The sequence below is a fragment of the Taudactylus pleione genome, unplaced genomic scaffold (genome assembly GCF_031769625.1).
Source record: "Taudactylus pleione unplaced genomic scaffold, aTauple2 ptg000478l, whole genome shotgun sequence".
In the NCBI taxonomy this organism is placed as follows: Eukaryota; Metazoa; Chordata; class Amphibia; order Anura; family Myobatrachidae; genus Taudactylus; species Taudactylus pleione.
Window position 1 is genome coordinate 4,653,964 of NW_028284880.1, and position 16,561 is coordinate 4,670,524.

The 16,561-nt window shown below is 45.5% G+C and overlaps 1 protein-coding gene across 1 annotated transcript in view; it reads left to right on the top strand.

Annotated features, from left to right (window-relative positions):
• Positions 1-16,561, top strand: part of LOC148503040 (cyclic nucleotide-binding domain-containing protein 2-like) — a 338,546-nt gene that overhangs the window by 34,556 nt on the left and 287,429 nt on the right. The window contains exon 3 of the mRNA XM_088449036.1: positions 15,572-15,639. Coding sequence (XP_088305162.1) covers positions 15,572-15,639 — 68 coding nt within the window. The remainder of the gene's footprint in view (positions 1-15,571; positions 15,640-16,561) is intronic.

Genomic DNA, 16,561 nt, shown 5'->3' on the forward strand with positions numbered 1-16,561 from the left:
TGGCCATAGCCTAATTAAGACTCTAGCTGACCGACGCTGGGACAGTAACAATCCCAGCACCAGTCTCTGAAGTGAAGTGCCGGTATGACATACCGTTTCATACTGGCAAAAAAGCAAAGGTCACAATATTTTTTGGTGGAATATTTTTTAGGTGAAAACGTGCCAGCCAGGTGCTTTAGTTGTATAGTCCTCTGTGTGACGCCCATGATGCACACTTTGGGCCTTATTCAGTGATAATCTGAAACGGACATTCAAATATCTAGCTGCCATTCCTTTCCCTTTGGCTCCAGCGTCCTTCCCTTATCCTATCTGAAGAGGTGAGACAGGAATGAAATGGGAGGCGTGGTTTCGGTGTGCACTTGAAAAAGTATAAGCTTACAGTACACAAAACAATCGCATTACAGTTCATGGCCGGATAGAGAATATACTAAGGACTTCATTCAGAGTCGGTCGAAGCGGCCGCACGGTCGTATAGGAAAAGAGGCCGGATATGCTAATGAAGCACATGCATGTTGCGTCCCTAAGGTCGGATCATTAGCTGGCCGACCAAGGGGTGGATGCGGTCGGATCGCTAAAAATACGCCCACATCTCGTACGCATAGCACGTCATCTCCGGCTATATAAGGATTAATCGCGAGCATCGTTTACCATCGGAACTGGCCGTAGAGCTAAAGGTTGACCATACCCTCTCTTAAGCTCTACGATCATGTCAGTGTAAAACCTCCCCTGTCACGTGTGCCATGACACTACTTTGTTAATTATGCACTCCCTTAAAACGCCGTTTGCATAATGAGGCACGCCTGCGTTCGGATCTCCACACCCCCGTTTTCAAGCACCTTCCCATGTTACCACCCACAAACGCCGCAATCTGTCACTCAAACTACCGACCTGGCGGTGTTCAAGGAAAGAGAAATTTCTTATCGTAGTGGCTAGTTTGCGCACGCGCATTGCGACCTGTACGCATGCGCACTTTAGCGAACATCGGCTGCGTACGACCGTGCGGCCGCTTCGACCGACTCTGAATGAAGTCCTAAGTACCCAAGAGAAATGGATCCTGCAACAGGTGAATAGTAGCATACACCAATAGGATTTTATTTTTGATGCTTCCCCATCCCAGATTCAGGGGGAGATGAACTAAGCTCTAGAGGTCATAAATTGGAAATTGATAAACTACCAGCCACTCAGCTCCTAACTGTCATGTTACAGGCTGTGTTTGAAAAGTACATCTGCTCCCCCAGTATGAATCATTGGTTAATTGTATAAAATGACTGTATATAGCAGTACTGCATCAGTTTTAAAACACTGTTGCATCAGTTTTAGTGATTTGCATAAATGGGTGTGTTTGCACCTTTTGCAACAATCGTACACAGCCATCACTATTAAGCAGGCTTGCCTACCCTCCCGAATATCGGGTGCCGCTCCCGACCCCCCGGAAAGGCAGGCAAGCCTCCTGGCTGCCGCCTGACCCCCCGACTACAAGTAGAAACCCCCCGCAGCAGGGGTCCCGATGACGCGATTAGCGCTAAATCGCGTCATCGTGGCTCCGCCCCCTGCTTCAGAATGCCTTTATTTTCGGCATTGTGAAGAGGGGGCGGAGCCACAATGATGCAATCATGTAGACACGCCCCTGGCCCCGCCCCCATTAGGCATCACTGCCCGGCCACGCCCCCGCTGTGTGCAGGCATACAGCTCCCTCCCTGAAGGAGGGAGCTGAATGTCGGCAACTAAGCTATTAAGTTCACACTTACACCCAGCTCACGCAATCACATGCATGCACACGCATGCACACTAAGTGCAACTCCATGCCAATTCTAGCCCTGGTCTTCACCCCCTATTTGCACACAACTTGAGAATTGCAAATGCAACTAAGTTTGACTCAGAATAAGGCTCTTTATCATGTGTGACTTGAGGTATACTGTACATGCTAATCAATTGGTGCTAAGAGCCTCCCTTAAACCCTGACCCTGGCATCATTTTGTCTTAACAATTCTATACTTTGACTGTACTGGATTCGTCTCTGCGTGTTTGGCTGCTCTTTGACTTTCTAGTTGTCTAATTGTTTAGTAACCGTGACTGTAAACATTGATAACACTGCACACACACAAACTGGCGGCAATTATACTAAACCAATCATCTTCTAGCTATAACGTATCTAATTCAGTCTATAAAATAAATGTTAGATTTCTTTGCTTTGGGCAACTTTTCCACTTTATCTCTCTCCAAGGTTTGATACATCTCCCCCTCAGCCTGCCTAAACGGCATTCTCCATGTATCCTAATTGCTACATACTCTTTACTCTTACTTTGCTACATACTCTTGCGCTTACTTTAACTGTCCGTGAAGCTGACGCGCACAGAGCCCCGCAGGTCGGGACCCTGCTTATCTGCATCCTTCTTATGTCAATTCAACATAAATGAGGTTTAACTTCGCAGCCCGGAATATTAATATGAATAGGCAGAGATTAGATAGATATGAAGATGGTCAGGATGACCATTATACAAAGCCTCTCTGAAGGTCATAATTGGTGCAGTCATTTACACAGACCAAAACACAAACCACAATCACGATGTAGGGGTGTAACATGACTTTGCACAAGTTCAGAAGAGCAGAGTGCAGGCCCCAATAGGACCTGGCAGCGTCCCTCGCCCCCAGGACCTGTAGCGAGCCGCACCCCCGCTGTGTTGCTAGTTCCTCCAATGTCACCACGGACCCCATTTATCAAAGTGTGTTTGAGGTACAATCACCGAAAACACCCGTTTTTGGGGGGTTTACCTCAAATATTAAGTATCTCCCGTATGTATTAAGGAGAGGTTCTGCACACTTAGGCTCCAGCACATGTGTTTTGGATCCCTCCATTACCGCTGACAGCCGCCTCCCCCATAGGTTTTAATGGGGGATGTGATGCTGCCAAATTTACCAATGTCCGGAACGTGATGCATTCCAGATATTGGCCCCTGCAGCCAACGCCATCGGAAGACGGCGTTAGCCGCTGTAGCCTATGGGCACTATTAGCCGGTGGAGGGATACGTCGGGACCCTCCCCGGCTATGGCGGATGTGCACGTGCAGTCCGTGGGACATCACAGAGACGGGCTCCATGTCCCTGCATGTCCTGGATGACACATCCGGCCGGTATGATCGCATTTTGCCCTGGGATCATGGGTGTTACTGGCATGCCCTGATCGTGTTGCAAAAGCGATTATTGATAAATGGGCCCCCATGTCTTCCCACCATAATGCGTTGATATAGTACAATGCAGATTAACTGGTATTTTACAAACTTACATGATATACTGTAGATAATGCAAATCCCACAACAATAATTTACCTATTAGTGTGTACTATGCTGTGCTGTTTATTTGCACTAATTGGGACTTTTAAAACAACATTCAGGTGACTAATGAGTGTTTGGGTGATAACCCAGCAGCAGTTAACGTGCTATTAGTTTAGATGTATGTTGTATCAGCAGCCCCAGGCTTTCCATCACATGGAGAATATGTCATTTATCCTTCTCGCCGCAGCTGCATAAACCTATTTCTGTGACTGAGACGGAGAGGTTCTGCACACTTAGGCTCCAGCACATGTGTTTTGGATTACACTGCTCCTGCCATTTGTCACAAGTTCCATCTCTGTGCCCAACCAGCATTACCAGCTGCGTAAGTGAGACTGAGAGGCTGCCGCTTTATAAAACCTATATACAGCATCGCTACTTTCCGGCTATGGTCTATCTAATCAGGGGCCAAGTATTGGTACCAAATTGACAATGACTGAGATTGGTGGTGCACGTTGCAATGCAAGAACCGAATGCAGGAAGAGTCAGTTCAAAGAAAATAAAATAAAATAATATACTGTATATATTATAACATTATATATATATATATCTGCAGCCTTAATTTGTTTACATTGTCCTGACCTATAACCCCATTCCATTGATCCTGAAAAGAACCCCACTGTTTCCTAACATGCATGCAAACAGTGGTGTAACTACCATGGTACAAAGGGTGCTGCTGCTATATAGTTGAACTTTTGTAGCTTTCACACAGGTGTTTGGCAGACTGGCAATTTCCACTTGAGCCAGCCCCGGAAACTATGGGGTACATTTACTAAAGTGAGAGTTTTAAGGCACCTACACACTACACAATATCTTTAATGCTTTGGCCAATTTCGACACATCGTAACGACAAATCGTTAAAAATGTGTAATGTGTATACAGTACATCGTGTAGCCTCATTGCCTAATATCTTATGTGCAGCATGTAAGATCAGGCGATGCGGCTGATGATCCCATGCAGCGCTATGCAGGGGGGCCGGCATATCGGGCGGTCAGGGCATCGGACCGCCTGATATGTTGGCCCGTCGGCAGCCGGGTCGTGCGCCACTTCGCTGGGTACACACATCGATTAGTGGGTACCCAGCTTAAGAAAGTGGAGATGTTGCCCATGGCAACCAATCAGATTCTACTTAACATTTACTGTAACTAGCACCTTCTAGAAGATAATAGCTAGACTCTGGTTGGTTGCTATGAGCAACATCTCCACTTGTAAAAACTCTCACTTTAGCAAATTTACCCCCCAGTCTCCAATTTTAGGGATTGTGTGACAGTGTGTGGCCCTAATGTAGTCCAGACGGAAAAACCTAATCCTGGTCAAACTACACCACCATGCCAAATTTGGTGGAGCTAGGTCTAAAAGTCTGGCCATGCATAAAGGGCAAACAGACGGACAGACAGACACGTTTTCGCATATATATATATATATATATTTTTTTTTTCTTCATTCTAGCACCCTGCTCCAGTTCCTCTTTCCTGCATGGGGTGTCACTCTCTGCTCTGGTGCTTCTAGCACACACTGGTCTGTATATCAGCAGTGTGTTGCATAAACTGAGTGTGCTAGAAGCACCAGAGCAGAGAGTGACACTCCAGGCAGGAAAGAGGAACTGCACGGGTTGTGGCAGGTACAGGGTGCTAGAATGAAGACAGAGGGCATATTTAGAGGGAAGGGGCATGACAGAGCGGGGCAGGACACAAAAGGGGATGAGCTGCAGATGGCTGCAGAGTTAATAGAAACAGCTGGGCAATACCACAGGCGTTCTTGGTTGGTGACACAGAGGTGCCCTGTACCGAACACAATAAAGTGGCCATCTCAGAGGCATGTGATGGGAGTGCCTCAGGCGTATCAGTTAACACAGCAGCATTTCCAGGCGCAAAGCCACAGCCAAACAGGCCATTGCTTCTCCCATAGGCTGGTGCAAGTGTCATTGGTGAATGCAATGGTGCGCTGGTGGTGGATTCTTTGGAACCGCTGGGGGAGTTGCTCCATCCATGAACATTGAAAGTATGAATGTCAGGGCTTGCACATTCCGGCAGGGAAGGCTGAGACTAGCATTAGCTTATTATCAGCGCTGCGACTCTATAAAAAATCGCGGCGGCGGCCACCTCTCAATCAGTCCCTGCAGCTGGGACACTGGGATGGTTCTTCTCCCCCCTCCTTGGGTAGGACAGTTGCACAGTATATGCCTCCAAGAACTGTGACGAGCCTGTACACGTAAAAGACAACTGGCTTCATAGTAAGTACAGTAAGTGGTGGAGTAAGTATTTGTACCTTGTTTCATTGAGTTTAAAATGGGTCTTTTGCCAGAAAAATATGATGCGTATTGATGTCTCCTAATCAAGGAACATACTGTATACCTGGCTAAAGTGGGAAATGCTACATCCGCGGGTGGAAATATTTGGAGGTGGGGTCCAGTGATACAGTCCGTCTTCCCAGGTGCAGGCTCATATCTGTGTGACTGTCCCATACAGCAGTATTTCCATCACTGGCTACATCTATCCAATCACAGTGTAATCAGCTGAGGACTTCAGGTCTATTTTTATGAGCTGCTCCATCCCTCAACATTAATTCTAGTTTAAGGAAACCTTTGTTATGTGACATTAACCTCTAAACAAGTGACAGATGTGCAACGTAGGATCCTGCTATATCAGTAAATTGACTACATAACAGATTGGTAGATAATAAAAAGGTAATAGCATAGAGTGCATAATATCTTTTTCGCATGAGATATTACCAGGTAATGGCTTCTGGGAGAGTACTTAGGGCCTGATTCAGAGCCGGTCGCTCTGACAGAGCGCTCGCTCTGAATCATGGCCGGGCTTTTTTTTTTTTGGAGCGGCCTCTTGGCCACTCGCATAGCTGTGGGTGTCTTGACCATCGGGCTTGCGACGAGACCCTTTGTGTAGTGTCTCGTTCATCGCAAGCCCCAGAGAGCGTTCGGCTCTCACAGAACCGGAAGCTCTCCACTGACATCACTTGTGATGTCAGTGGGGCCGCCCCCAAACGGCAGGCGTTCTCCTGGGAACGCCTCCATTTGGGCAGCCACCCCCCCAGCCTGCCCACCAAACGGGGCGAGCTATCACTCAACATCAACAGCTCGCCCCCTTTGGTGCGAGACCCGGAGCTACGGAGTGCCCGTCGCTAGCCGGGTCTCGCGCATGCACACGACGGAGCCAGCTCCATCGTGTGCATGCGCCGTGGGCCACCATCGACCCGGTTGCGAGCGTTCAGCGCTTGCGACCGGGTCTGAATCAGGCCCTTAATTCAAAAGCTGCATACACACACAGTGATGTTAGTAACCAACGATTTTAGTGAAAGATTTTCGTCCAGATTTTCCCTTGTAAAAGTGAACGAAAATAGTTTATAAAAATCATTGGTTACTAAATTAATGAACGATTTTCATGAACGATGAACAATTTTTTAATCATGCATACAGTGAATAGACATTGTTCATCCTGTACAACATGAACGATTTTCTGAACGAAAATCGTTTGTTGGACAGTCAGAATGGCCGATGAACTACAAACTACAAACGTGAATGCGCATGAACGATTATCGTTCATTGTTCACCTTAACGATAATGACGTTGTTATAGTTAAATCGTTCAAATAAATCGTTATGTGTGTATGCACCTTTAGGTTTTTGTTTTTAGCAAACCTTTGGAGACTGCCAGTGATTGTATTTTTAGTTAATGACTGGTTTCCATTTCTCACACTGTTAACACAGGGGTTCAAAAAGCCATAGAGGGAGATGTATCAAAGTTTGAAGAGAGATAAAATAAGTTTGAAGAGAGATAAAATAGAGAGAAATACCAACCAATCAGCTTCTAACTGTCACTTTACAGACTGTGGGTGGATTGTACTAAGCATCACATCCACGATGCCATACATTCCGCCACTTATTAGGTACATACTGGTGTTCATAATGTCGGCATGTACCTAGAATTGACGCGCGGGCTGCCGTGGGTGCTGGGAGGGATCCGATTTTCTCAGAGGAAAATGTGTTATGAAGACCATAGGCAGGGGTGTATTTATAATGGGCGCACACCCTGCACCCATAGTATACTTACCTCTCCAGAGTCCCATGTCGGCGTCGGTGTCTGTGTTGTAAAAACGTCTGGAAAATGGCCACCACGGCCCGTCGTTTGCGCATGCGCAGTACAGGGAAAATGGCCGCTGTGGCCATTTTCCCGGTTACCTGCACATGCGCTATAGACTCTGGGCACACTCTAGTGCCCATAGTCTATAAGTGTGGCGCTGGCCGCGCAGCCGCCGGACTGAGAGGGGGGGCCCATGACGGAGACTGCACACGGGCTCCCTCCTCTCTTGAAACAACCCTGCCCATAAGCTTCCATAGAAGGCTTTACCATGCCCCCCGCTGGGTCCAAGCTCCAGAATGTATCACATTTCAGAGCTTGGTATATATGGAAATGTGGCCAACCCCCTGAATATGGCATTTTCAGAGGTTTGGACGCATTTTTTGCCCTTAGTAAATTCTGCCCTGTGCTTGAAAACTGACAGGAACTGATAGGTTGGTACTTTATCTCACTAAGCTTTAATAACTCTCCATCATAGTGAGCTGAGATTATCTGGGATAGTAATGTAGTAATGTTTGCAATATATAGGGTGATGCAGACATCATTTTCCTGTAACCCTGCTTAATTGTCTTCTTCCCTACCAATGCTCTTCAATGAAGTATCTCCTGCTGACACTTGTCCATCCAGTTGGCACCAGGCTTATTCTCCATCTCTGTACTTCTTCGACTCCACAGTAGACTATGTCCCAGGGTGATGCACTGCGCCATGCTGTCCAATCAGACAGCGCCGGAGCAGGGGGACTTTTCGCCTTGTGCCTACCCCCCAGACATGTGATGTCACACTGAGGGAGGCGGAACTGCTGGCACCAGGAAGAGGAGCACTGCCCATAGTGTCTTTAGGACGGCCCTGACATCTCTACAGGCTGCAGGGTGCATGCCTGGAGCATCCTCTATTGGCCGCAGGTGCCATAGGACAGAGTTGGTGCTTACCCTAGGTAGGGCACTCGCACACCCCCAGTTACGGCAGTTCAATAAGATAAACTTGCATGTTGGGCGCACCATGCCATCCAATCACAGAAGACTCAGAAAGCACATAGTAGTACAGTAGTTCCTGTCTTTGACAATCTGGCTGCACTTTGGAGCAATGATACCAACACTATACTGAAAACAGGAGCAAGACGTTTTCTCTGCTGATCACGTGAATGGGGTGTGGTGGCAGACAGCAGAAAACTCCCTAGATTAGTGCATGGGGAGAGATGTATCAAGAGGACAAGTGAAGCAACCAATCAGATCCTACCTATTATTTATATAGTAGATTCTATAAAATGATAGCTAAGAGCTGATTGGTTGCTATGGACAATTTCTCCCCCTACCTTCTTTAATAGGTTTGTTATATCTCCCTGCTGGGTGGTAATATGTCACAAAGCAGATTAGAAGCAATTGGGTGAAATGTAGGAAATAGGTATACTGTAGGTTGAGTGGCCCATTTATGAAGTACTATCCTCAGCCTAAGTGGATTTCAATAAACCAATGTGTTACTGACCCAATCTCCCCCCAAACTCCCTTGTTCACTGGGCCAGGTTAACTACGGGGCATATGGAGCTCCAGCTCCAGGCTTCTAATTAAAAATAGGCCCTTCATCATGACAGTATGATGATGACCAGCTGCCTGGCAGGACACACAGTCCTACATAAATCATAAGCATTAAAATTGTATTTCTAGTTTTCTCACTATGGGGCCTATTCATCATCACATTTTCACTTCCAATTGTAAAAATTAAGTTATCGGGCCATTCATCACGAGGGTAAAGCAGGAGATATAACAGATACTGTATCTCTTACTTACCTTCCTCTTGCGGAATGCCCCGCTGTCCCCATAGTATGGGGACAAAATTCATCAAGCTCTGAAAATATAATATTTTTGGACCTTGATTTCGGGAGCATTCGCCATCTTCAGATCCCTCCGCCCCTATCCAGCTCCTTCCGCCGGAAGTCGGGGCTACTGTGCGTATAGATGACCTGTAGGTCGCGCATGCGCACTAGCGTAACTGCTCCGTAAGGCCCCCGTCTTTACTTGTTATTTGTCACGCTGCTATGAGAGACTGCCTGTGGGGGGAGGGAGAGTATGAAATCACACTGACATTCAGCCACCCCTCAAGTACTTTGTCTTTTCTGTAATTATTATTGAGTACAGCATGTTTTCCTGTGACTATGACTTTATTTTAATCCACAACAGTTCAGGTCAGGTTTCTCTTTTTCTTTTGAATTACACTTCACAAGTCTCAGCGCACGACATAAAACAAGTAGACTCGGAATAGACAACCATTTCCAAAGGAGATATAATTCTCGGCAGCCGCTGTTAGACATTATACAGAGATATATGAACATAACAAAATGACTGAAGCGGAAAAACACAGTTTTGCATGAATCTATCACAGTATATAATTCACCCTAGTTTAATCATAATAGGAAAAAGTTCCTTTGTAAAAAAAAAATAAAACAAAAAAAACATCTTGTTTTAGAAATCCGCAGCGCGACCGAGCCGGCATTCTCACAGACTCTTTTATTTGGTGTAAAATAAAAAAAGCATTTATTTCCCTCTTTGCTGTATATAAAACAGATCACAGACTTTATTTATGATCATTCGTGTCCTATGTTTTCACTGGCTGACTGAAATAAAAGTGGGGATGAAGTCACACTGTTAGCACGATGATGTCTACGGTTATGATGTCGACGTTGTTGAAATGTCGACATAGAACATGTCGGCATCTGGAGAAACCAGATATAGTTATTGTCAACTGGTCAACATTCTGCAGGGACTGTATAGTTGGGGATAGACTGCGGCAGCGGAAGTTTAGTGTTAGGCTATGGGAGAATTAGGGTTAGGTGCTGGGGTAGGGATAGGCTATGGGAGGGGAGGTTAGGCTTAGGCACTAGGGGGAGGGTTAGGTTTATGCTATGGGGGTAAGGTTAAGGTTAGGCACTTGGAGGAGGGATAGGGTTAGGTTATGGGAGGGGAGGTTAGGGTTAGGCACTAGGGGGAGGGTTAGGTTTATGCTATGGGGGTAAGGTTAAGGTTAGGCACTTGGAGGAGGAACAGGGTTAAGCTATGGGAGGGGAGGTTAGGGTTAGGCACTAGGGGGAGGGTTAGGTTTATGCTATGGGGGTAAGGTTAAGGTTAGGCACTTGGAGGAGGGATCGGGTTAGGCTATGGGAGGGGAGGTTAGGCTTAGGCACTAGGGGGAGGGTTAGGTTTATGCTATGGGGGTAAGGTTAAGGTTAGGCACTTGGAGGAGGGATAGGGTTAGGTTATGGGAGGGGAGGTTAGGATTAGGCACTAGGGGGAGGGTTAGGTTTATGCTATGGGGGTAAGGTTAAGGTTAGGCACTTGGAGGAGGAACAGGGTTAAGCTATGGGAGGGGAGGTTAGGGTTAGGCACTAGGGGGAGGGTTAGGTTTATGCTATGGGGGTAAGGTTAAGGTTAGGCACTTGGAGGAGGGACAGGGTTAAGCTATGGGAGGGGAGGGTTAGCCTTAGGCACTAGGGGAGGGTTAATGTTGGGCTGCAGGAGGGTAAGGTTAGGCACTAGGAGGAAGGACAAGGTTTGACTGCGGGAGGGGAGGTTAGGCACTAGTGGGAGGGTTAGGAGTTAGAAATTAGCGATATACTCAGCACTGGAAGCGCCCCTGGATCTGATGGAAGTCATCAAGACATTGCCTTCAGACCCGGAAACATTGCTGGAGCCGCCATACCAGTCTCCACTAGACCAGCAGGGATGTTTAGTCAACAATCTAATCATGTTGACATTTCATCAGTGTTGCATGTCGACATTGCAACCAAGTCGACATTCTCGTGTTGACATTATGACTTGTAACATGATGAATGTTGACAAAGTACACCACACCCATAAAAGTGATATAAGCATTAGGACATTGATAACAATTAATTTGTAGTCTACGGTAGGGCATGGTTTGTATATACCTAACCAAATTTATATGTAAATGATATAATATAAATTGTTCCCAAAAAATCAGAAAAAGTATTAATATTATCTTTGATAGAATTGTGTATATGTTAAGTAAAAAACTATATATATATATATATATCCAGTATAGTGGCCGGCACTCCAAAGTATAGGTATAGAGCCAGGGTGCACCTCCGGAAGCCCTCTGCAGACCCCTTCAATAAGCAAAATATGGCAGCACTCCATGGACTTGAAAAGAATCCCAGTACATCGTCTGGTGTTACCAGACGATGTACTGCAGAGCTGTAACTAAACTTTTTGGTGCCCTGTGCCAGAAAGAGCATTGGTGCCCCCCTCATTTTTCAAAGGGACATAATGCACCCAAAAAAGGGGAATGGCCTCATGGGGAAGGGTCAGGGAAGAGATATAGGAGAGGCCAGGAGATGCTTGGGATGAAATAAGAGGAAGCTACAAATGAGAACAATAATAAACAGAAATTTGACAGGCCCAAACAGCGCCCCCTGACCCTGCGCGATGGCACCGGCCGCACTACCCTAGCTACGGCCCTGCATATACTGTGATGCTTTTCAAGTCCACGGAGTGCTGCCATATTTTGATTATTGAAAGGGACTGCAGAGGGCTTCTGGAGGTGCACCCTGGCTCTATACCTATACTTTGGAGTGCTGGCCACAATACTGGAGATATATATATATATATATATATATATAATGCAGAAGAGAATGGCGGGCACTCTGCGGGACTTATGGAGCTTGTAATAAAACAGAAAAAACAAAGCCAGTGTCACTGTCAACGTTTCAGTAAGTGAATTCTTTTATGAAGACAAGTATGTCTTTATAAAAGCATTCACTTGCTGAAACGTTGACAGTGACACTGGCTTTGTCTGGTTTATTTCAAGCTGCTTAAGTCCCGCAGAGTGCCCGCCATTCTCTTCTGCATTATATTAACCTCTTGGTTTGATGTGGCACCAGGGCATTTTATTCACATTTTGGAGAGTGCCAGACTTCATTATTATATATATATTCCATAATGCAGTACAGTTGAAATCATTGTTAAGTTATTTTGTAAAGTAGAAAACGTGGAGAAATTTTTATCATCAAAATTATATATTTAATTGTTTGATAACAAATGTTTAATGTGCACGACAAAGATTTTAACTAATCCCAAAGTTAAAAAAGTCTAACTATGAGAACCGTAATTTCTAAATACAATGTATAGTCTGTAGCGTAATTTTTACTCTCAAAAACATTGATTTCCTTTTTTTTCACATTTCCAGCACTTCTAAAAGTGAGGACAAACTACAAGGCTTTGCCTACATTCTTAACAGATATTATATATCTATTTTGCAGAAAGCTGCAACATTGTTGTAACATTATGACAGCAGTCCAGTCTCCCTGCCAAATTCTGCTTAAAAAATGGATAGTCAGGGCCGCCGAGTCATCTCATGGGCCCCGGTGCTAGAAAGTAGCCGTGACCAAACACTGACATGGCCACACCCACCCAAAAAAACACTCTCTGACAAGGTTGTGTATGCCAAGGGGGACATTGCTCCACCTCCTGTGCTGCCTCATTCACCCAAACCAGCCTTTGTGGTTAGTACCTGCTCCTCTCTCAGTGCCCCTGGTAATGGTGGGGAGGATGAGTCAGATAAAGTCTCCTGCACACCACTTTACTATATGGCTAAGGTATATTTTGGGTTCAATAGGTTAAACAATATTATTACTTCTTTGGATCCGAGTTCCTCTTGAAATGTCTGGTCGGTCACACATGCCCTATGCAAGCTTAGTACCTCTCTCCTAGCCTGTCTTTCAACAGTCAGTTGGAGAGATTTATCAAACCTTCTAATGAGGACAGGTGGGGTTTTTGCCCAAGCAACCAATCAAATACTGGCTATAATTTCATAGACCGTGTTAAGATAAATAATAATTAAAATCTTATTGGTTTGCTGTGGGCAAGACCTCTACTTATCCTCTTTTAAAGGTGGAATAATTCTGCCCCACAGGATGTTGTCAAACTCAAGAGGGGGGTTGGTGCACTGAGAGTTGCTTCTTGCGGTACAGTTACAGACTTTGAGGAGGAACGCTGTACCCTAGTCTAATAACATTCAGCTTTTCCAGTTTGTGATTGAGTTATTTTGGAAATATTTTTACTGGAAGGCAGCCGAGAAGTGTGTACAGCAAATGACATATACAGTACAATGCTGTGATGTAAAATATTGCAAAACATATTACGACAGTTTCAAGAAGTTAATTGCTGGATACAATAGACCACTTTCATCCTAATGTTGTCTATTGTCAATCACCCTTCTGTGGTTGTATATTCAGTCGACCATATTGTCAACACAAATAAGAGTATCTACCCTGGGGACCACTTAGGTTCCGGCGTTGCACTTAGACTATGAGATCAGATGACACAAATGATAGAATAAATGCATTTTTGTAGTAGGACAATTTAAATAATAAGAGCTTATTTCAGTGAGAAATGGCAGAGGAAAGACCACGGCCACGAGGTCTTTGATATGTAAAACATAAGAATCAGTAAACTGGAGAGAAAGAAATGATGCAAAATTATACTAAATGACAGAAAAGCTACGGCCTTAAGGAAAATAAACTTTATTACTTGCTGGGGCAGAAAGAAGTAAGTACGAAGGCCAAGCTAAATACGACATAGAAAATGAGTTTGTTCAGCGAATACTGTAATCTGGAGAGGAATGTCCTATGTCGTCTCAGGGATTGGCAGAAGTGTGATTTGGCAGTCAGTAGGCTGAGTACAGGAAAGCCTTTTTAGTGTTAGAAGTGAAAGCTATGGCAAGATATATTGGCCATGGATTTTGCAAGTAAATGTGTAAATGTGGTAAAGTTTTACGACTGAGAAAATAAATAGTTAAAAGAAAATTAATTCTTCATGGAGAAATGGAGTAATATAGGAGCTGGGGGAGGGGGGCGGGGAAATCGCACCATTATCACCAGATCCCAAATCTGAAAAGGAAAGGACTAAAATACTCACACTGACCCCATTCCTATCTTATTCCAACCCATCACCCACTTAGTAGCACCCACACTGCTGTAAATGAAAAATGTAATTGCTATCTGATTTTGAAACGCTTTTGAAAACCAGGTCATGTTTGAGTTCCAAATGAGAACAATGTGATTTAAAGAGGATCATCTGATCCCTTCTGCACCCCCTCCCCAATGGTCCAACTCCGCACCACTCCCAACCCTAGATCATCTGACTCTGCTCCCCCCTGCTCCGGCTCCAGGGACGGAACACTGGGCCTGATTCAGACCCGGTCGCAAGCGCTGGGCGCCCGCAACCGGGTTGATGGTCACCCACAACGGATGCGCACGACGGAGCCGGCTCCGTCGCGCGCATGCGCGAGACCCGACTAGCGACGGGCAATCCGTCACTCCGGGTCTCGCAGCAAAGGGGGCGAGCTGTCGATGTTGAGTGACAGCTCGCCCCCTTTGGTGGGCGGGCCAGGGGGGTGGCTGCCCAAATGGAGGCGTTCCCATGAGAACGCCTGCCATTTGGGGGCGGCCCCACTGACATCACGAGTGATGTCAGTGGAGAGATTCCGGCTCTGTTAGAGCCGAAAGCTCTCTGGGGCTTGCCATAAATGAGACCCTACCACAAGGGTCTCGTCGCAAGCCAGATGGTCGCGATGGACTTGACCATCGCGACCATCATCATGGCCGCTCGCTATAGCTGTGGGTGGTCACCCACAGCTATGCGAGCGGCCTAGAGGCCGCTCCAAAAAAAAAAAAAACCCGGCCCTGATTCAGTGCGAGCGCTCTGTCAGAGCGAGCGGCTCTGAATCAGGCCCACAGTGGGTAAACAACCTGTACTCTTCACCCTCACTGATGCCCCCACACCTGGTGCCTACTGATAAATGCTTGCATTGCCTCCGGGAGTTCCGCCACTAGTCAGACCTCCAGTAACTGTGGCTGCTTTCTTTTAACTGTAAGGATTGGAGAAATAATGTAGGTATGTAAATAACAGAAGTTGTGATACAGAAGACAATGCTGTAAAGTTAAATTATTATTACATTTCTTATAAGTGGCAAAACAGTCCTAATTATAGAGAGACCGACTGTTAATGTGGAAGCTTAGGCTGACATTCTAAGGTGCCTCTGCTATAGATACAGGACAGGTATACCATCGGTAAAGTAGTATTAGGGATGTACAGTACAGTAGTAATCTCTGTTCCATCTTTTCTCATTCTCCCTTACAGTACATTAACAAGTTCCGTACAGCTGTTCTCGTAGTGCAAGTTATTCGCAACCTCATCAAAATTTATAGGTAAGCTTTTCATAATCTGTAACGGTGTAGAAGCTGTATTAGTAATTATATATCCCAATAACATTGTCATCCTAAATTAGCGCAATTGAACATAACAAATTTTATGGCTAAATGATAAAAATATGTCTGACATATTAAACATTTACTAAATGGTTCTGTCTTGGTGGTCTTACGTGAGCCAGGACTTCAGTGACTTTAAGACAATTTTCCAAATTGTTAGAACTGTTTTTTTTTTCCTACTAATTTCCGCTCTGTACCGTTTACATTCTGTGCTTATTCACAAATCAGTCACAGGCGAACCACATATTACACTCTTAATGGACACACGTGTAAATGCGTACTGTGTATATGTATATGTTCACATGTGGTTTACACTTATTAGAAGCAAACAAAATGCCACTGCATAAGGTGCCTACAATATATAGAATTATTCACAGAACAGGATAATAACCTGTTACAGCACATAATAGCAATCTGGACTGCAGATACAATTTACTGTAGATACAGTAGATGTAGAATTATGCAGTGGTTTTTCTCCCTCACTGACAGCCGCAGTGCTTTATATCACCTTGTGCTGGTCCTGCCTCCTGAACCGCTGATATCATTATGTCGGGCTGGTCTGCCGGCACTAGGAAATAGAGCACTATCTGGAGTGTCTTTAGGATGCTCCGGTTAGCTCTACAGACTGCAGGATGTGTGCCTGGAGCATCATTTGGAAGCTATGCGATACTGGCTGCAGGATTGCAGTTACAGGTACCCTGCAGGCCAAATTCATGTGCCGTAGGGCAGCAATGGAGCCATCCTATGGCACCATTGTGCCGCAACCAAGGGCCTGTGCTCTTGGTTACGGCACAGCTCACACACCAATAGTTAAGGCCCTTTGCAGCCTAAAGCTGCTGGCAAGGAGTTCAGGCAGTGTGCA